Genomic DNA, 21371 nt, shown 5'->3' on the forward strand with positions numbered 1-21371 from the left:
TTGTATTTTCTACTCCTAAATTTTCCTTGCCTTCACTGTAACTGAATTTGGTTTTTCCTTTTTAGCACCATCACTCCTGTGGTGGGTAAGAAGAGAAAACGTAATACCTCATCTGATAATTCAGATGTAGAAGTCATGCCTGCACAGTCACCCCGGGAAGATGAAGAAAGCAGCATTCAGGTAAAAGAATCCCTAAAAAACTTCATGAAAAGATCCTGTTTACTTCTGACAGGCAGACCAGGAATAGATAGTGAGAGACCATAAGCCTATGCATATTTCAACAGCTTTTCTAAACCAGAGGTAGGCCTAAAAAGTAAAAGAGGCAAAACCTGGTCATGGTCATGTCTTAAATTTTATTTTTTTATTTTTAGGCAAAACATGTATTACTCTAAAAATGCATATTACTCTTCAGTAGTCATTTTTTCAAATTCCAGTGTTTCAGAGACTAAGCAGATATGCAGTTACGCTGCAGTTGCTGTTTTGGGTATGTTAGTACTTTGGTCTTCCTTAGAACAGCCCAGCTGTCCTGTGTGCATTACTTCTTCTGCACTGAGGGTTTTGACTCTGTGAACTGGGGCGCTTAAGGCACAGTGTTTTTGCTACCTTTTCAAGATGAGAAACGTTGGAAAGAGAATAGAAAAAGCTGGATCAAAAGAACTTTAGTCCTTTGTCTCTGTTGCCTTATGGTACCATCTTTGACTCTAGTTTCCAACCACGGAAAGAAGAAGCTATTAATGATTCAGGATACCTATAGTACTTCTGAGTAGCTCTAATGGGTCTGGCTAGTTTACTTAGCTATATCTAAATTCCTTATCTGAAAGTGGAGGTTTGGACTAAACAAACCTCAGGTGCCTCGCTAGCTATCAGTACTTTATAAATGTCTCTCCTCTTCCTTAATATATATTCATTGCATTGACAAACTGAGACTTGGATTTTTCTGGGGAATATTAACATGTGAGGATAGCCAAGACATTTTTGAAACGGAGAGTGAAGCAAAAGCTAGATTTAACATACATTAAAGTATATTACGAAATTATAATTACCAAGAGTTTAAAGAAGAAATAGCAGAGTGAAAAATAACAGAGTCTAGAAACAGATCCAGATAGTTTTGAGACATTAGTATGTAAGTTAAAAGGCAATTTAAAACCAGTGGAGAGAATTGCATGGTGGTCCAGTGGTTAGAAGTCCACACTTTCATTGCTGAGGGCCCGAGGCTCAATTCCTGGTCAGGGAACTAGGATACTACAAGCCACATGATGCCGCCAAAAAAAGAAAAAAGATAATAAAATCAATAAAAATCAATGGAAAGAAAGATTATTTAACACATTATGTTAGGATGACTACTCATTTATGAAGAAATAAAACTGGATTTCTTGAATTACTCTTTAAGAAAAACGAATTCTAGTTTAATCAAAGGTCAAAATGTAAAAATTGAAATCATGGACCTTTATAAAATGTGAATGAGTTTATAAAATGTGAATGAGTTTTTTAAAGTAATTAAAAAATTAGGTAGATCTTTCTAAGGAGGGTATTAAAATTTCCAAGTCATAAAGGGAGAGATAGATATATTTACTATATAAAAACTATGCATATGTAGCAACAACAAAAAATGCTCTAAATAATATAGTGTTTAAGACCAAGATCATTTCTTGGGTTCTCATGTTAACTCTAGTATTTACTAATATTGTCACTTAAGGCAAGTTTACTTAACCTTGTGGTGTCTCAATTTCTTCATCTCTAAAGTACAGATAGTAATATCTACTAAGTAGAGTTGTTAGGATTAAATGTAAATGTTTACAAAGCACATAGAACAGTGTTTAGGTAAGAGAGCATAGTAAGAGTTATATATGTTTGTTAAATAAACAGAGTTAAATAAAGTGTTATATAATCAAAACACCAAGTGAGTATGGCAGAAACTATCACAGCATTGTAAAGTAATTATCCTCCAATTAAAAATAAAATTAAAACACAAACTGAAGGCAAATCTTTGTAATACAAGAAATACAAGAATTAATAAAATTAAAAAAGTGGTATATTAATTTACTAGGGTTACTATAACAAAATACCACGGGCTAGATAGTTTAAACAACAGAAATTTATTTTCTGACAGGTCTGAGGGCTAGCAGTCCAGGATCCGGAGGTCTGGTTGCCTCCGAGGCCTCTCTCCGTGGCTTACAGAGGCTGCCTCCTCACTGTGTCCCCGCGTGGTCTTCCTCAGTGCGTGTGTCCCTCTTGTCTCTGCATGTGGCCAGATTCCCTTCTCTTTTAAGGGCACTGATCCAGTAGTGCCCACCCTAACTTAATCACCTCTTTAAGGCCCTGTCTCCAGACAGTCACATTCTGAGGTACTAGGGGGTTAGGATTTTAATGTCAGACTTTGAGGAAACACAATTAATTGACCTAATTGTGTTTCCTCAAATACCAGTCTTGGCAGTGAAGGCCTCACAGTCCCCTAGTTGTCCTCCCCAGATGTAACTTCTGTTATTACTCTTGTGTATCCTTCCAGAAATATTCTTTGCTTTCACGAGCACTCTAATTCCACTTCCACTCAATGTTAGTATTCCATACCTATTCTTCTGCGCTGTACTTTCTTCTCTAACAGTGTATCTTGAATATAGTTCTTTATTGGAAAAGATAGATCTAGCCCATTCTTCCTCACACTCTTTTTTATTATGAAAAATTTGAAATAGACACCAAAGTAGAGAAATTATTTAATGAAGCCCCACGTTCCATCATCCCAGAAGGTTCCCTGGTACCCTCTTTTCAGTCAGTTCACCATCCTCTCCCTCCCATCTCCCCATAAGCAACAATTGTGCTCATTTCTGTTAACCATAGATTAAACTTAGCCTGTTCTTAAACTTCATGTAAATGGAATCACATAGTATATACTCTTGGGTCTCACTTTTTTCAGCATAGTGGTGTTCAGAATTATTCACGTTGATGTATCAGAAGTTCATTCCTTTTTTTTTTTCTTGAGAAACATTTTACTTTAGGAATATACCACAGTGTTTATTCATTCTATTAGACATTTGGTTTGTTCAGTTTGGCGCTGTTTTGAGTAAGGATGCAGTGGATAGTCTTGGTACACATGTACACATGCTTTGTGGACATAGGTTTTCGTTTCTCATAACAAAATAGCCAAGAGTTGATAGACTGTGGGGTAAACATTTGACCTTTTAACTTTATAAGAATCTGCTGCCTTCTGAAGTGATTGTCATTTTATACATCGACCAGCAGTGAGAGTTCCAGCTCCACATCTTCACTGTTCATTCTTGTTTGTCTACCCCATTCTTTTTATATAGTTCTATAGTATTCCATTTTTTGACTATAGCATAATTTGTTCAATGCAACCCTGTTGGTGGGCATTTAGGTTTTCTCTGGTCTTTTACTACCACAGATAATGCTGGCAGAGATTTGTTGTTCTTTGTTGTTGTTTAGTTGCTAAGTTGTATATAACTCTTTTGCAGCCCCATGGACTGCCAGGCTCCTCTGTCCATGGAATTTCCCAGGCAAGAATACTGGAGTGGGTTGCCCTTTCTTTCTCCAGGGAACCTTCCTAACTCAGAGATTGAGTCTCCTGCATTGGCAGGCAGGTTCTTTAACTACTGAGCCACCAGAGAATCCCACAGAGATTTGTATACATGTACAAATTTATCTGTAGGATAATATCTTCGAAGTGGAATTGTTGGGTCAATGGATAGTGTCAAATTTTGTTCTATAGAAATTTTCTGCATGCCACTGTGTACTCTCACCAGCAATGTATGAGTTCCTATTTCAAATATTTGATCAAACTCTCAGATTTTTGCCTCTCAGTTAGATGCAAAAAAAAAAAAAGGTAGTTTAGTTTTCAGTTGTAACAATTTTATTGTGAGTGTGAGCATCATTTTACATTGAAAGCCATTCGTGTTTTTTTCCTACAAAAGTTATCTGTTCATGTTATTTGCTCATATTTCTATTGTATTGATTTTTTTTCTTAGTTATACGATCAAATTGATCAGTCACTTTATCAGAAACACCTTTCCTACTCCAGGATTATTTAAAGAAAAAAATTCTTCCACATCTTTTAGAAATTTTGTCTTTTTTTAAACTTTGAAATCATTCAATCTTTTTATAAATTTGTTTCTCTAGATACAAGAAACAAATTTGTTTGGCTAGTGGTTTGTTTTCAATCCCATGTATAGAATAATCCACTGTTTCCTCACTGATTAAAAGTACTATTTTTATCATGTTCTAAATCCACCTAAGTATTTTAATCTATATTTGGACACTATTTCATTGATCTGTTTATCTCCTCTTGGAGAGGTACCAAGCTGTGTTAATCAGTATAGCTTTATATTGGCTTTAACATCTGATAAGGCCAAGTATACCTTTTCATATTTTTATGGTTATTCTTAGATGTTTAGTTCTCTGTTGAATTTTAGAATCAGCTTATCGAATTTAAAAGTTTTGTTAAATTTGTTTTTTAAATTTTGTGATTGAGGAGTTTATATGTGTATTTCATTATTTCGTACTAAATTTAATACTTAAGATGATCTTTTTTCATAAAAAGACTTTTATTGTATTTTCTGGCTTAGTCTATGTAAGAATGCCATTGATTTTTAAAAATTAACTTTATGCCAAGCAAATTTATCAAATCAATTTTAGTACAATTGATTGTACTAAATTGTACTACTAAGTACTAAAATTGAATTTACAAATCAGTTTTAGTAGTTCTGCTTTTAATGACTCATTTGATTTTGGATTTTCCAGGGGTTATAATCATTACTGAAAAATAATTTTTTCTCTCCATCCTTCCTAATTTTTATCATGAGCTGCACCTATTACTGAGATTATTTAATTAAATTTTGCTCAACCATTTGAAAGAATGAGGTAGATCTGAAATTCATTGATATGGAAAACATCTCCAAGAAAAATGTTAACAAAAAGTAAGCAGCAGAACAGTATGTGCAATATGATCCTATTTATTAAACAAACAAAACTTTAGAACTAAGACAGACAAACAATTAGAAACAATGTTTTTGTACCAGTGGACTCCAGGGCTGCTCCTGGTGTGAAGTTCATTGTACCCTGCAGGTAGAGAGTTTAAAGAGTTTTATTTCAGTTTTTCAGTGCCTCTTGCCAATAGTACCCAGGTTACTTTCAGATGGATTCTGATACTATAATGAAAGAATTCAGGAAATTAATATTTACTCAGTACTAGAATAAGTTACATGGTTTAACATCACACAATTTGATAAACAAGCTCTTTATCATCTTTTGGTTTGATTTTTCCTAGGGAATTTGGAGTCAAATCTAAGTACATGACTATAGGCAAATAGTTTTAAAGGTTTTCTCTTTGAGAGACCTAAGCAGTTATTTTGACTGTTTTTGCCCCTGTAGAAGAGGCGCTCAAACCGCCAAGTTAAGCGAAAAAAATATACAGAGGATCTGGATATAAAGATCACAGACGATGAAGAAGAAGAAGAAGTGGATGTAACTGGTCCAATCAAAACTGAGCCTATCCTTCCTGAGCCAGTGCAGGAACCAGATGGCGAGACTTTGCCTTCCATGCAGTTCTTTGTGGTAAGCTGAGAACTTAAGCAATTTGAGATGTATATCTTGCTGCTCACAATCTCTTTGTTTGACTGACTGCATCTTTTCTGCAGGAGAATCCCAGTGAAGAAGATGCTGCCATTGTAGACAAAGTGCTTTCTATGCGTATTGTGAAGAAGGAGGTGAGGCCTGTTTTCAATGTTAGCCCATAATGCTACAGTTACAGGCTTTATGTAATGAGCACTTTTGGATGTCAGTTTATATCGCTACAATGTAGTTACAAGAGATAGTGGAGAAAAGTTAGGTGTAAAGTAAGAACTGTCTTATTGCCCCTTCTTTCACTTACCTGTTTAAATCCAGAAAGGGCTTATTTTCTCCAGCTATCAGGCTTCTAGCATTAAAATGCCAGATTAAGTTCTTTAATCCTTTAGTCAGTGATATATCCTAGATGATATATTTTATTCTTGGTATGAAAGTCTACCACGTGTGCTAAAATTAAGGATTCTCTTTGACAAATGAGTTATTAATAACTGTAATTTTTTTCTTCCAGCTTCCTTCTGGACAGTATACTGAAGCAGAAGAGTTCTTTGTCAAGTACAAGAACTAGTACGTGATCTATGCAAAAAGCTTTTCACCCCAAATTCCACAGGGTTGTAAAAAGTTCTCCTGTATAGTCTATCCTGATTGGGAATGTGTCCCTTTTTTTTTTTAAATAGTTTTCCTCACCCAAATTGTTTCCAGTGAGGAAAATGTTCAGAGAGAAGCTCAGAAATTGACTGATTAATATTTGCCTACAGAAAAGTGGGGTAAGGGTGGTTGCTGATAAAATCCCATGTAATCCTGACATTAAGACCTTGCTACTCAGTGTGATCCATCGACCAGCAGAACTAGCATCATTTGGGAGCCCGTTAGAAATGTGAACTTTCAAGCCAGCCCTAGACTAAGTGGTTGGTGTAAAAAATCAAGTTGAAGAGGCACTGATCTAAGAGACTAACTCCCCATTGAAGCAACATACTCTTAGGTCTGCTTTTGGTTAATCTCCTCATCTCAGACGCTAGCTTACCAGTTCCACTTTCTCATACCATGGCTGACTATTTTCATCTTCTTTAGCTCCTATCTGCACTGTGAATGGGCTACCATCTCGCAACTGGAGAAGGATAAGAGGATCCATCAAAAACTAAAGCGCTTCAAAACCAAAATGGCTCAGATGAGACACTTCTTCCATGAGGTAATTAGGGATAGGTGTTGCTTATCATTTATTTCATAGAAGCATACATTTCTGGGGTTACCCCTGACCGTTCAAAAGACTTATAGTTGCTTTATATGTATGGTTATATAAGTTTCATTTCAGTCATTGGACTCTCCTTATTTAATTGCCCTATGCTTTGTTTTACCAGGTTAAATACAGTCTTTTTGTAAGTTATAGAATGTTTTGAAATTGAGTTGTTTGATATTCATGAAGTATTTTCAAAACAGATGATAAACTATCTGGCCCACTTCAGGCATTCTTCTCCCTCTATTGTCAGTCTTTAACAACTGATGTTATCTATAGACATAAGCAACCATATCATTAAGAGGGAACATTTATTTTCTCAAATTTCTAATCCAGTATAACTAGCAATAGTGATACAGGAACTTTAATATCTTACACCCAGTATTACTACTAGTTAAGTACTGGAGCATCTGTGAGAATCTCTTGAGCTGTATTTTAACACTCCATTTTTCTTTGAAAACTTTTTGTACATATATCTTTTCCAAAATGGGTTTTTTAAAATCTGTATTTAATATACTAAGTGCCTTGAGAAAAAGAATTCTTTTTCAAAGTTTCTTAAGACCTAAAGAAGAAGAGGTCTAATAAGAAGAATGAAAGAAAGAATAATATATAGCTTCAGCAAAAAAAAGGCCAGTTGTGGCCAAATACATCTGATGAAGCTAACTTTATATAACCAGATTTGTCAATAAGTGAGTTATATTCCACATCACTTCGAGAGAGCAAGTAGGACCATGTAGGTTTTATAATTTCTTTTTATATGAAAATAAAATAATGATTGGGTTGTGGAGGGTTTTTTTTTTTGGCCTATCTTCTTTTAAAGCCTAATTTGTGAAATGTACAGTGAAACTGTAATTCCATTTCAGCTGATACTAGATATATAATTTGTGGCCACTGAGCCAAGCTCTGCTAATCTGACTTGTGTACCAGTCAGATTTGCCTTTATAGGTAGGTCATTTAGCCAAATCAATCACTCATTTATTCATTATTTTATGTGCTAGTCACTGCAGTTAACAGATCACACATGGTCTGTGTTCTCATATAGCTCACTGTCTAATGGGGAGGGAGAGAGAGATTTTAAAATAATTCAAATTGTGATAAGTACCAGCAAAGAAGGAGCATAGGAAGACATTAAAAAATGCCTGCTTCGGATAATCAGGGAAGGCTTCACTGAGAACTGAATTATGAAAAGAAGTTAGCAAGGCTGTAAGCACCTGTAAGTAGTACCGCTGGCATGGGAAGTAGCAATATATGAAGGCCCCGAGACAGGATGAGGAACTGAAAGCACAGTGGTATTTATATATGATAGAAGCAGGTGCCTACAGACATTTTAGTTTTGTTTTTATTCTAAGTGCAAAAGGGGAAACCATTGGACTATTTAAAACAGCCAAAGACATAAACCAGTTCTCACCTTTAAAAGATCATCTAGACTTTGGAGAATGGATGGGAGAAGAGTAAGCGTGAAAGTAGGATGAGCCGTAAGGAGGCCATTGACATTTTCTAGATGAGAAATTATCATGGCTTTATAGCAGAGTGCTTTCAGTTGTTGGAGAGAAGGGATAGATTTGAGTTTACTTTAAAGTAGGATTGATGGCAATTGGTATGATGGCTTACATAGACAGGTATTAAAGAATGGAAGATCTTAGAAGCAACTGGTTTAGGGAAAATCAAGATTTTAGTTTAGACCATGTTAAGTTTAAAATTCTGTAACATGTCTAGCAAGGAGATAGATATACAAAACTGGATTTTTTAGGCTACAATTAAAATTTGAAATGTATCAGCATATACATTGTTATTAAAGCCTTAATAACTATGCCAGAGTGATAGGAGAAATATTAGGGAAAAGATAGGCCACAAAAATCAGTGGGAAAGTGCCGTAAGAAGGAAGAATTTTTTTCCCCTAAGGTTTCTTTGAGATTTCTCTTTGGAGCCTTGGGTTATTTATCTTGGGATATCACCCAAAGTTAGATACCAGTGACTTAGGAAAAAAAGAGCCAGTAAAGGTGACTGAGAATTGACCAAAACAAAAAGTGAAACCAAAATAAGGCTACAAAAGTGAATATAGTGTCTCAGAAAAGCCTAGAGAGTGCTTTCGGGAGAAAGATGAATTGTTGAATACTTTGTAGCTATAAATTAAGGTGAGTACAGAAATGTTTCCACTGTATTTGGCAATTTGGAGATCATGAATGACCTTGATGAGTGGTTTCATTATGTGATGGAAGTATAAAGAAGAGTGGAATGAATGGACAAGTATTCAAGTGATGACATGGAGGTGCTATGTGTTTGAAACTCTTGGGAAAGTTTACGTATGAAGCAGAACAGAAGAATAGTTGCAGGGGGATGGAGAGTCAGAGAGGTCTTTTTAAGGATGTGAACTAGTAGAATATGGGAATGTTGCCCTAGAGAGGGATTCCTAAGAAGGCAGGAAGGAATGAAATCCAAAGCATATATGGAGAGAGTAGCCACTGTTCGGAGTAGTGACACTTGATCTGGTAACATGAGAAGATAGGTGCAAACACAGGTAAGTGTGTAGGATTTGATAGGGTGAAAATGGGGAACTCCCTTCTTTTTTCTTAATAAATTTTGAAGTAAGGATATCCACTAAAGGTTGGGTGGAAGGGTGAATTTCCTAGACAGTGATCTTTTTGGTTTTATTGTTTGGTTTCATAATTCCTCTAGGATGAAGAGCCCTTCAACCCAGACTATGTAGAGGTGGATAGGATATTGGATGAGTCTCACAGTATTGACAAGGACAATGGGGAGGTGAGTTGGGACGTGGAGGAACATGAAAGAAAGGCCTTAAAGATTTCTGCCTGTCTGCTTGCCCATCCTTTATATTTCAGATTTGGCTGAAAAATTCTTGGATTGAAAAGGTACTTTTGAATTTTTTCTGAGAGATCCTCAGAATAATATTGGGAAGGTAGAGGAGTACAGAGAGAGACTAAAGAGAAAGATTCTCTTGAAGTCAGATATCTGGAAGCTGTTATTTTCAAGGACTCGTTCACCTTGGTCTCATTTTCTCTCAGATTTTATATGAGAGACCCTTGACATTCAGTTGAGGGTGAGAGGTGGGGATAGAGAAAGGAATACTTTATCAATTTCCAAATATATGAATATAAAAATACTTGTATAGACTCATAGCTTTCTCTATGTTGTTGAGAATTATTTATTTCCTGAACTGGGGCTTCCCCAGTGGCTTAGTGGTAAAGAATCTGCCTGCGGTGCAGAAGCCACAGGAGACACGGGTTCTGTCCCTGGGTCTGGAAGATCCCCTGGAGGAGGAAATGGCAATCCACTCCAGTATTCTTGCCTCGGAAATCCAATGGACAGAGGAGCCGGGCGGGCTACAGTCCATAAGGTTGCAAAGAGTCAAACACGACTGAAGTGACTGAGCACACATGTGCAGCATCAGGTAAATGCATTTTCATTTGTCTCTAAAACATATACTACATTTGAATCAGTGCTGTTAAACAGGTTGTTCCCACAAGTGCAGATTTAGTACATCTAGGGTAGGACCAAGAGTTGGTTCTTCAAGGGGTTCTCATGCATAGCTTGATTTAGGAACCCCAGAACTAAAGCTTCCTAAATCCTGAAGGATGATGCTGTAAAAGTGCTGCACTCAATATCCCAGCAAATTTGGAAAACTCAGCAGTGGCCACAGGACTGGAAAAGGTCAGTTCTCATTCCAGTCCCAAAGAAAGGCAATGCCAAAGAATGCTCAGACTACCGCACAATTGCACTCATCTCACACGCTAGTAAAGTAATGCTCAAAATTCTCCAAGCCAGGATTCAGCAATATGTGAACTGTGAACTTCCAGATGTTCAAGCTGGTTTTAGAAAAGGCAGAGGAACCAGAGATCAAATTGCCAACATCTGCTGGATCATGGAAAAAGCAAGAGAGTTCCAGAAAAACATCTATTTATGCTTTATTGACTATGCCAAAGCCTTGGACTGTGTGGATCACAATAAACTGTGGAAAATTCTGAAAGAGATGGGAATACCAGACCACCTGATCTGCCTCCTGAGAAATATGTATGCAGGTCAGGAAGCAACAGAACTGGACATGGAACAACAGACTGGTTCCAAATAGGAAAAGGAGTTCGTCAAGGCTGTATATTGTCACCCTGCTTACTTAACTTCTATGCAGAGTACATCATGAGAAACACTGGACTGGAAGAAGCACAAGCTGGAATCAAGATTGCCAGGAGAAATATCAATAACCTCAGATATGCAGATGACACCACCCTTATGGCAGAAAGTGAAGAGGAACTACAAAGCCTCTTGATGAAAGTGAAAGAGGAGAGTGAAAAAGTTGGCTTAAAGCTCAACACTCAGAAAACGAAGATTATGGCATCTGGTCCCATCACTTCATGGGAAATAGATGGGGAAACAGTGGAAACAGTGTCAGACTTTATTTTTTTGGGCTCCAAAATCACTACAGATGGTGACTGCAGCCATGAAATTAAAAGACACTTACTCCTTGGAAGGAAAGTTATGACCAACCTAGATAGCATATTCAAAAGCAGAGACATTACTTTGCCAACAGAGGTCCGTCTAGTCAAGGCTATAGTTTTTCCTATTGTCATGTATGGATGTGAGAGTTGGACTGTGAAGAAGGCTGAGCACCAAAGAATTGATGGTTTTGAACTGTGGTGTTGGAGAAGACTCTTGAGAGTCCCTTGGACTGCAAGGAGGTCCAACCAGTCCATTCTGAAGGAGATCAGCCCTGGGATTTCTTTGGAAGGAATCATGCTAAAGCTGAAACTCCAGTACTTTGACCACCTCATGCGAAGAGTTGACTCACTGGAAAAGACCCTGATGCTGGGAGGGATTGGGGGCAGGAGGAGAAGGGTACAACGGAGGATGAGATGGCTGGATGGCATCACTGACTCGATGGACGTGAGTCTGAGTGAACTCCGGGAGTTGGTGATGGACAGGGAGGCCTGGCGTGCTGTGATTCCTGGGGTCACAAAGAGTCAGACACGACTGAGCGACTGAACTGAACTGACATGTTTTCTTTCATTAATCACTTTTTTTCATTTTCCAACCAACAGTTATATAGATCTAAGCCACCAGTGAATTCAACATTGCTCTCTTTTATTCAGATTTACTTGGACCATGAACCAGCACTTTGTTAGAACTCTTCTCACTTCTAGTGTAAGTTGTTAGTTTAACATCACAGGGTCACATTTCATCAAAATTTTATCACTCAAATAGTTCCTGCTTACAGAGTGACTAGTAGGGAACAGCAGAGCCTTGAGACATCAGTGCTAGATGGCAGACTGGGTTCACTCACAAACTAAGTGACTTGCTCCCATATGTCATCCTTGTAGAAGCTTGTAGAACCTAAGAATCAAAGTCTTCCATCTGTTAAAGCCCAAGTTTGTTTTATAAGCTTTCAAGGTTACTCAGATAGAACCTTAGCTATTCAAAGTCATTATAATGCAGTGTCTTTAAATCCTAACAAGAATACCTCAGAAACCACATATTTCTGCTTTTGTGATTAGGGGTGGGAATTACTGCTTATTGTTCATTTGTGGGAGGTGACAGTGGAATGGACCAGTTATTAGTCACGACAGGTTAGCCATTGTTACATTATTCTCATTACTTTCAGCTTCTCAGCCTTCCTAGCCTTCAAAATGTTATGCTTTCTATCACTATACTTGTACTTTCATCTTCCAAAAGTAATTAGATTTTGATTAGGCCCCTCTGGAATGTTATTAGACCTGGCATGACAGATGAAAGTGTTTTAGTACCCTAATTTACACTTCTAATATTGGATAAAAACTTTGCCCATTTCCCCTGACCCAAAATGAGCTTAGTCATCCTTGTTACATTACACAGTAGTGGAAATAAGTATTATAATAAATATTAATTAAAGTTCTTGGAAAATAAGTTATGATGCTGGAAATGTGTGACCTGGACAAATGTCTTTATGTAGAAAGTGACCCGAGTCACTACAATAAAGAAAAAAGTAAAAGAGAAATTACATAGATTCTAGTTTTTCCATGATCTGTCTGTCTTAAACACTTGGCATCTTCACACTTCTTGCTGGCTATTTTAAGGAGTATTCTGTCAGTAGATGATTAGAGATTTCTTGATGATTACATTCAGTTCAGTTCAGTCGCTCAGTCGTGTCCGACTCTTTGCGACCCCATGAATCATAGCACGCCAGGCCTCCCTGTCCATCACCAACTCCCAGAGTTCACCCAAACTCATGTGCATCAAGTCTGTGATGCCATCCAGCCATCTCATCCTCTGTCATCCCCTTCTCCTCCTGCCCCCAATCCCTCCCAGCATCAGGGTCTTTTCCAATGAGTCAACTCTTCACATGAGGTGGCTGAAGTATTGGAGTTTCAGCCTCAGCATCAGTCCTTCCAATGAACACCCAGGACTGGTCTCCTTTAGGATGGACTGGTTGGATCTCCTTGCAGTCCAAGGGACTCTCTAGAGTCTTCTCCAGCACCACAGTTCAAAAGCATCAATTCTTCAGTACTCAGCTTTCTTCACAGTCCAACTCTCACATCCATACATGACCACTGGAAAACCATAGCCTTGACTAGATGGACCTTCGTTTGCAAAGTAATGTCTCTGCTTTTGAATATGCTATCTAGGTTGGTCATAACTTTTCTTCCAAGGAGTAAGCGTCTTTTAATTTCATGGCTGCAGTCACCATCTACTGTGATTTTGGAGCCCAAAAAAATAAAATCTGACACTGTTTCCACTGTTTCCCCATCTATTTCCCATGAAGTGATGGGACCAGATGCCATGATCTTCGTTTTCTGAATGTTGAGCTTTCAGCCAACTTTTTCACTCTCCTCTTTCACTTTCACCAAGAGGCTTTGTAGTTCCTCTTCATTTTCTGCCATAAGGGTGGTGTCATCTGCATATCTGAGGTTATTGATATTTCTCCTGGCAATCTTGATTCCAGCTTGTGCTTCTTCCAGCCCAACATTTCTCATGAAACACTACATATAAGTTAAGTAAGCAGGGTGACAGTATATAGCCTTGACGTACTCCTTTTCCTATTTGGAACCAGTGTGTTGTTCCATGTCCAGTTCTAACTGTTGTGTCCTGACCTGCATACAGATTTCTCAAGAGGCAGGTCAGGTGGTCTGATATTCCCATCTCTTTCAGAATTTTCCACAGTTTATTGTGATCCACGCAGTCAAAGGCTTTGGCATAGTCAATAAAGCAGAAATAGATGTTTTTATGGAACTCTCTTGCTTTTTCCATGATCCAGCAGATGTTGGCAATTTGATCTCTGGTTCCTCTGCCTTTTCTAAAACCAGCTTGAACATCTGGAAGTTCACGGTTCACATATTGCTGAAGCCTGGCTTGGAGAATTTTGAGCATTACTTTACTAGCGTGTGAGATGAGTGCAATTGTGTGGTAGTTTGAGCATTCTTTGGCATTGCCTTTCTTTGGGATTGGAATGAAAACTGACTTTTTCCAGTCTAGGCGTAGTCTAATTCTTCTTACTTCATATAAGCCCCAAATGAAAATGCAGTCAAGTCAGAAGTCATCTTAAGTACTGAGAATAGGAGCAATATTACCACTGGAATACCTGCATAGAGCATAGCAGTGTGATTGGAGCTTCAGCATCCCCTTTTCACTCTTACCTGTCTTCAGTGATACCTCTTGTAGTTATCTCCTAGCTTCCTGGGACTCACAAGGAAATCTCTTTACCACCATATGACTGCTCTTTTTTTCATGTGAAATAGCACCTGCATTCACAGCTCCAGGAACTCAGAAGCCCAGTAGTTTCAGGCCTGCTTTGTTCCTATGGATTTAAGCTGTTTCTCACTTCTAAAAGCAGCCTTGCTTCCACTGTTATTATATTGGGTGCCAGGAGGATAGTATGGAATGGGGGTACCATATCTTCTCAACACAATATAGAATTTTTTTTTTAATCTGCTTAGTTGGTGAGCGTAATGTTTCAGTGATTAGTGTTCTAGATAGTGTTGGGTAGAAATTTCTCTTCTAGATTCTGATAAGTTGTCTGGAAGCGTGATCAAAGGCACAAATAGTACAGTGCATCTGCAGGTGAGCCTATGGCTGATGTTTTCAGCCTGACATTTTGGGCACCTTTTTAGGTATTGACACTTAGTCAAATGCTTAATCTTCAAATCACAGCAGAGAACACGGCATCATTTCACTAAAGCTCTGACTTCTTCTCCCCTAGCCTGTAATTTACTACCTGGTGAAATGGTGCTCTCTACCCTATGAGGATAGTACGTGGGAGCTCAAAGAGGATGTTGACGAGGGCAAGATTCGAGAATTTAAACGCATCCAGTCAAGGCACCCAGAACTCAAAAGGGTGGTAAGTACATCTGCATTTAGAGTGTAAAGTCCATATAGGGAATGATTTTATTTTCCTCATAGAGTTTGGGCTTTCCTGATAGCTCAGTTGGTAAAGAATCCGCCTGCAATTCAGGAGACCCCAGTTTGATTCCTGGGTTGGGAAGATCTGCTGGAGAAGGGATGGGCTACCCACTCCAGTATTCTTGGACTTCCTTGGTGGCTCAGTGGGTTTTCTCTCTCTCTCTCTTTTTTTGTTATTACAGTGTCATTGTGAAGTCGTGAATTTGAATATATTTAACATGTTTAATTTAAGCAATAATGTCTTTGAATTAACTTCACCTATTAGAACTACCTAGTATTACCTAATTTCGTTAGTGCCTCCACCCCATTTATTCAAATTTGTTACTTTTTAGAATCGTCCACAGGCAAGTGCCTGGAAGAAGTTGGAGTTGTCACATGAGTATAAAAACAGAAACCAGTTACGGGAATATCAGTTGGAAGGGGTCAACTGGCTGCTCTTTAATTGGTATAACAGGTAGGAAAAGAGTGGGACCACAAGATATAGGCTTAGTCTGGGATTGTTTTTATTTATTTTCTGTAGAAACAGGTTCATTTTATGTACTTTTTATAAGATGGTCTCTTTTGACATGCTTTTCTTTTTTTGTGATGAATTGGCAGGCAGAACTGCATCCTGGCTGATGAGATGGGATTGGGCAAAACCATTCAGTCCATTGCCTTCTTGCAGGAAGTATATAATGTGGGCATCCATGGCCCTTTCCTGGTCATTGCCCCACTGTCCACAATTACTAACTGGGAGCGGGAATTCAACACATGGACAGAGATGAACACTATTGTGTACCATGGCAGTCTGGCCAGCCGGCAGATGATACAGCAATATGAAATGTACTGCAAAGATTCACGGGTGAGTTGTATATAATGCAAATCTTATGGCATGGAAAGTAGGCCAAAGTACCTGGTATTTTAGAAGCTTTTATATGAGTCAAAGACTTTTAGTGAGACTCTCTGTGATGTAAGGTGGTGTTGTCTACTTTATGCAGGACACTTTTTCGACTTTGCTGTCTTGATCCAGTGGAAATTCTGACTTTATTTATGAATATATACATTTTAAATAGAGTTTTACCAGCATTGATTAGTTTTCATCAAGAAATAATTTTCCAGAATGAAATTCATTTAGCCACTTTTAATTCCTTGATCCATAAAATGGTGAACATAAGACATTTCTTCCTTTTTTTTTTTAAGTCTGCTGAAGTTTTCATCAAGATTAGTTCTTTTTTCTATATAAGTTTGGAAAAAGTTTCTTAACATTTAGAGTTTTTTTCCTACCATTAGTTTCCCGTTTTTATTTCCCGAAACCCATGTTTATTAAAGTCATTTTGCTCTTAATTTTGTTAAGATAATTGGATTCTTTTGTCCATTTTTAGACAGTAACCAATATTACCACATACTACATTGGCTGTTTCACTTTTAGTTTTATCTTGTGTGTTTCAGCAGTGCTCAACATTTGTGGATTTTAGTGTTTACCAACAGAAGATGTAGGGCTGAAATACATGAGGTAGGCATGCAGCAAAGTCAAGAATGTCCAGCTTCTTTCAGTAAGGTCTGTGATTTTCCCAAGAAGCTGAGTGTGTTGAGGAGGCAGTGATTCAGTGATTTGACACTGTTTATCAGGAATATGAACAGTGGCAGAGGTGGATGGTGGTGCAATTTGTGTTTTCTATTAGGCCTGCCTAAATATAAAATGCAGAATATGTAGTCCAGAAGAGCTTCTCATTTAGGTACAGTTTAGGCCTTTTCTGACTTTATTGCCTTCATGCTTAGGGGCGCCTCATCCCAGGTGCATACAAGTTTGATGCCTTGATCACCACTTTTGAGATGATTTTGTCAGACTGTCCTGAGCTTCGTGAGATTGAATGGCGGTGTGTCATCATTGATGAGGCCCATCGACTAAAGAACCGTAATTGCAAACTGCTTGATAGTCTCAAGCACATGGACCTGGTGAGTTCCTCTCACTGACTTGTGGCCAGAAACACCTAGAATTAAGTAATCCTAATTCCATGTGAATTAATTTCACAGAGAAGAATCCGAATCTTGGTATTGGGTGGTGGGTGTGGCCTATGGGAATGGTAGCCTGTAAGTCATAATATTTATATAAATTTTAGAGTTAGAAGATGATTGTGGGTTAGTGGTCTCAATTGGGTGAAGAGGTGGGATGTTAAATTAGTTACTTATTTCTGCATAACAAAATACCCAAAAACCTAGTGACTTAAAACAACTATATTTTTCATGACTCTCTAGCCCAGCAACTTGGGCTGGGCTAAGTGATCTCATTCCTTCAGTGGCCTTGCCTGGAGTCAGTGATACAGCTGCAGCTGACAGTTGGTACTGGTTGTTGGCTAGGCCATCTTCCATGTGGTCTGTCACCCCTCTGTGGGCCAGACTTTGCTTCTGTACCTGGTAGAGCCAGAGCAGTGTTCCAAGAGGGTAAAGGTGGAAGGCAAGGCCTTTGAGGCTCTGAAACTCACATGGTACCCACTTCTGCTACATTCTCATTGTCAGAGCAAGTTATAAAGCACGACCATGTTCAAGTGGTGAATCTTGATAGGAAGAACTACCAAAAATCAGTGGCCATATTTAATCCCGCACAGGTACATTTCTTAGAGGGAGACATATTAATGGACCATGGGAGAGGCATATCCGTGTGGAGAGGCATATTTAATTGGAAAAAACATGTTCTAAATATTTCTTTATTGCCTTATGATATTATGCCATATGAAATTAATATGTTAAATAATATTAAGAATATTCTTGAGTATTTTGTGTTTATCAAAAGAGGCAGCAAGTAAGAGTAATCTGGTCCATTTCCATAATTTTACAGTTAAAGAAATGGAAACTAAAGTTATATATTTTATGGAAAACTCCAGAAGTCTTTTTGAGTTTTATCTTTCTTCTGTGTTCTCCATTTCTAGGAGCACAAAGTACTGCTCACAGGAACACCATTGCAAAATACTGTGGAAGAACTTTTTAGCTTGCTTCATTTCTTGGAACCATCACAGTTTCCATCAGAATCAGAATTCCTCAAAGACTTTGGGGATCTCAAAACAGAAGAACAGGTAGGAAGTTGTCTGATGTGACACTAATGCAGAATGAAAAAATTTGTACTAGAGTAGATATCTACTGTCATTGATATCCATGTTTCCATCTAATGTGAGAATGTTTGTCTTCATGTTATTATTTTTTCCTCTGTTGGTTACAGGTTCAAAAGCTACAGGCCATTCTCAAACCAATGATGCTGAGAAGACTCAAAGAAGATGTTGAAAAGAACCTGGCACCCAAACAGGAGACCATTATTGAAGTAGAGCTAACCAACATTCAGAAGAAATACTACCGGGCTATTTTGGAGAAGAATTTCTCCTTTCTTTCCAAAGGGGCAGGTCATACTAACATGCCGAATCTACTCAACACAATGATGGAGCTGCGGAAATGCTGCAACCACCCATATCTCATCAATGGTGAGAGAACTCCTGAAACACCTGCATTTCTGTGTTACCTTGATTGCTAAGTGGTGTTCCTCAGAAACAGTAGATGCGTTGGCTGATCCATCCTAGTTTGGAAATAGAGGGGATTTCTCTTTTTAAAACCATTCTCAAGGGGAACGTCTTCCTCTAGTTCTTTCTGACCCTTTGACTCTGCATGATCTCTAAAGTTAAAAAGGATTTGCTGTTACGAATTCTGTTCTGTCTTCACTGATATTCTATGTTGCTGTTTCTGTTTTGGATGGCAGTATGGTGGTAATAGTGGTTTTTGTGTACTACTCTAGTCCTTGTCCACATATTTACATATTTTACCCAATTCTTAAGCCTGACTTATGTGGAATATTTTGTATTAACAAAATTGAAGATATTTTAGGGTTTAGGGGTTGCTGAAATTCTGTTTTCAAGTAATATTGATATCAAGTCAGGTTATTTTCTTTTCTTTGCTTCCTTATCTCAGTTAAATAAACTGCAGCCTTATTATGTTTCTCTGGATCTCACCATCAGGTCTGATTTTTCTTTTGGCAGGTGCAGAAGAAAAAATCCTAACAGAGTTTCGAGAAGCTTGCCATATCATACCTCATGACTTCCACTTACAGGCCATGGTTCGTTCAGCTGGCAAATTGGTTCTTATTGACAAGTTACTTCCGAAACTTAAAGCTGGTGGCCATAAGGTTCTGATCTTCTCCCAAATGGTACGCTGCCTAGATATCCTAGAGGATTATCTAATCCAGAGAAGGTGAGAAAAAAGTCATTCCTTGCCTGTTTACTTTGTGTGTATAAAGCTGCAAAGAGTGGGAGGCCTAGGTTTAACTAAAGTTGACCAGTACTGGGCTAAGAGAAGTATTCAAGACTCTCACTTTCAACTTTCTGATAAAATTTTTGGTGAACTAGCGATACGGGGGTACTGGTATTGATCCCAGCCTGCTTTTTTGTTCTCCTTTTCTGCTCAGCTGATTAAACTTTTTTCCTGTGATTCCCGTGCAGGTACTTATATGAGCGTATTGATGGGCGAGTTAGAGGCAACCTTCGGCAAGCTGCTATTGACCGTTTTAGCAAGCCTGACTCGGACCGATTTGTCTTTCTGCTCTGCACCCGGGCTGGTGGACTTGGCATTAATCTCACAGCTGCTGATACTTGCATCATCTTTGATTCAGACTGGAATCCGCAAAATGACCTGCAGGTAGAGGAAATCATTGTCTTAGGGACTAATCACCTAACCTGAGAGGTTTTGCAACAGGATCAGGATCTCTTAGAAAGTCTTATCTTTTCAAGAGTCTGGAATTGTTTAGTTAGTTAGGTCATCAAACTTTTTCTGTACAGGGCAGATAGTTAATATTTTAGGCTGTGCAAATCAGTCTCTGTTGTAACGGTTCTCCTCTGCTCTTGTACTACAAAAAATATCTATAAGGAAATATAAATGAATGGGTAGAGCTGTGTTTCAGCAAAAACTTTATTTCTAGAAATAGGTGACCAAGATTTGCTGACACCTAGTCTGGAGGATGGGGCAGTAATTTCATCTTGAAATTGACTTTCTGAATTTGAGTTGATCTCATGGCGGCTTTATAAATGTAAATCGGTATTTTGAATGTTTTTCCTCCCCAGCCCCTCTAATGTTGTTATCTTTGCCCTTCCTTCTGTTTGTTAAAACCAGGCCCAAGCGCGTTGTCATCGAATTGGGCAGAGCAAAGCTGTGAAGGTGTACCGTCTCATCACTCGTAATTCTTACGAGAGGGAGATGTTTGATAAGGCTAGCCTCAAGTTGGGATTGGATAAAGCTGTGCTTCAGTCCATGAGTGGTCGGGATGGCAACATTACTGGAGTGAGTCTTCTTAATTTTTAGCTGTATTTGTAGTAGGTCATGGTGATAAAGGGAGGCAAAAGCTATTTTTTGTACAGGAACCTGACCCCTTGTTTGGATTCTCAATGATTATCTTTAAAATATAATAAAATATCATGATATGGTTAGATAATATTCTCTGATTTTTTTTCACCTTTCTATTGGATTTTGTAGATCCAACAGTTCTCTAAGAAGGAGATTGAAGATCTCTTACGGAAAGGAGCGTATGCAGCCATAATGGAGGAAGATGATGAGGGCTCCAAGTTTTGTGAAGAGGACATTGACCAGATCTTGTTAAGACGAACCACTACCATCACCATTGAATCTGAAGGAAAGGGTTCTACCTTTGCCAAGGTATGTTCTGTCGGTGCTAGAGGCTTTTAGCACAGAGAGACAGGAATCTCTAGAATTTAATATTTCTAAAAATATAGTTTTAAAATATACTGATTTCCCTTTACTCAAAAAAGTGGTGTAGTCAACTTTACTATTTCTTTGTTCCTCATTAGGCAAGCTTTGTGGCTTCTGAAAATAGGACTGATATTTCTCTGGATGACCCCAACTTTTGGCAAAAGTGGGCCAAAAAAGCTGATCTAGACATGGATCTACTCAATAGCAAGGTGAGCTTCCTTTTCCTTCAAGGAGGAAATATGGCAGGAAACACATTACTTTCTGGAGTCTTTACAACTGCTCTGATTCTTGAGTGCTGACCTTGGCTTATGATGGTATATCAAAGGCCATTGTAAAAGCTTTCTACATAGAGGGTCACTAAAAAATACTTAGGTAACTATCACTTAAGTTTGCTTCCTAAGTCCCTGTAGATTATCTTGCATGTCCAAAAAAGAATCTGTCTTTGAGTATCTACAGATATTACATG

At 38.2% G+C, this 21371-nt stretch overlaps 1 protein-coding gene across 6 annotated transcripts in view; it reads left to right on the plus strand.

Moving 5' to 3' along the window:
* The window catches only part of CHD8 (chromodomain helicase DNA binding protein 8), a 58415-nt gene that overhangs the window by 23364 nt on the left and 13680 nt on the right, over positions 1-21371 (plus strand). For all 6 annotated transcript variants that reach the window (XM_070797143.1, XM_070797145.1, XM_019968397.2 and 3 more), the window contains exons 5-21: positions 66-180; positions 5380-5562; positions 5646-5714; positions 6083-6138; positions 6643-6760; positions 9482-9565; positions 14988-15125; positions 15520-15641; positions 15785-16028; positions 16946-17122; positions 18094-18237; positions 18381-18636; positions 19186-19396; positions 19645-19840; positions 20312-20479; positions 20672-20851; positions 21004-21114. In XM_070797143.1, coding sequence (XP_070653244.1) covers positions 66-180; positions 5380-5562; positions 5646-5714; positions 6083-6138; positions 6643-6760; positions 9482-9565; positions 14988-15125; positions 15520-15641; positions 15785-16028; positions 16946-17122; positions 18094-18237; positions 18381-18636; positions 19186-19396; positions 19645-19840; positions 20312-20479; positions 20672-20851; positions 21004-21114 — 2572 coding nt within the window. The remainder of the gene's footprint in view (positions 1-65; positions 181-5379; positions 5563-5645; positions 5715-6082; positions 6139-6642; positions 6761-9481; positions 9566-14987; positions 15126-15519; positions 15642-15784; positions 16029-16945; positions 17123-18093; positions 18238-18380; positions 18637-19185; positions 19397-19644; positions 19841-20311; positions 20480-20671; positions 20852-21003; positions 21115-21371) is intronic.

Source organism: Bos indicus, chromosome 10 (genome assembly GCF_029378745.1).
Source record: "Bos indicus isolate NIAB-ARS_2022 breed Sahiwal x Tharparkar chromosome 10, NIAB-ARS_B.indTharparkar_mat_pri_1.0, whole genome shotgun sequence".
Taxonomy (NCBI): domain Eukaryota; kingdom Metazoa; phylum Chordata; class Mammalia; order Artiodactyla; family Bovidae; genus Bos; species Bos indicus.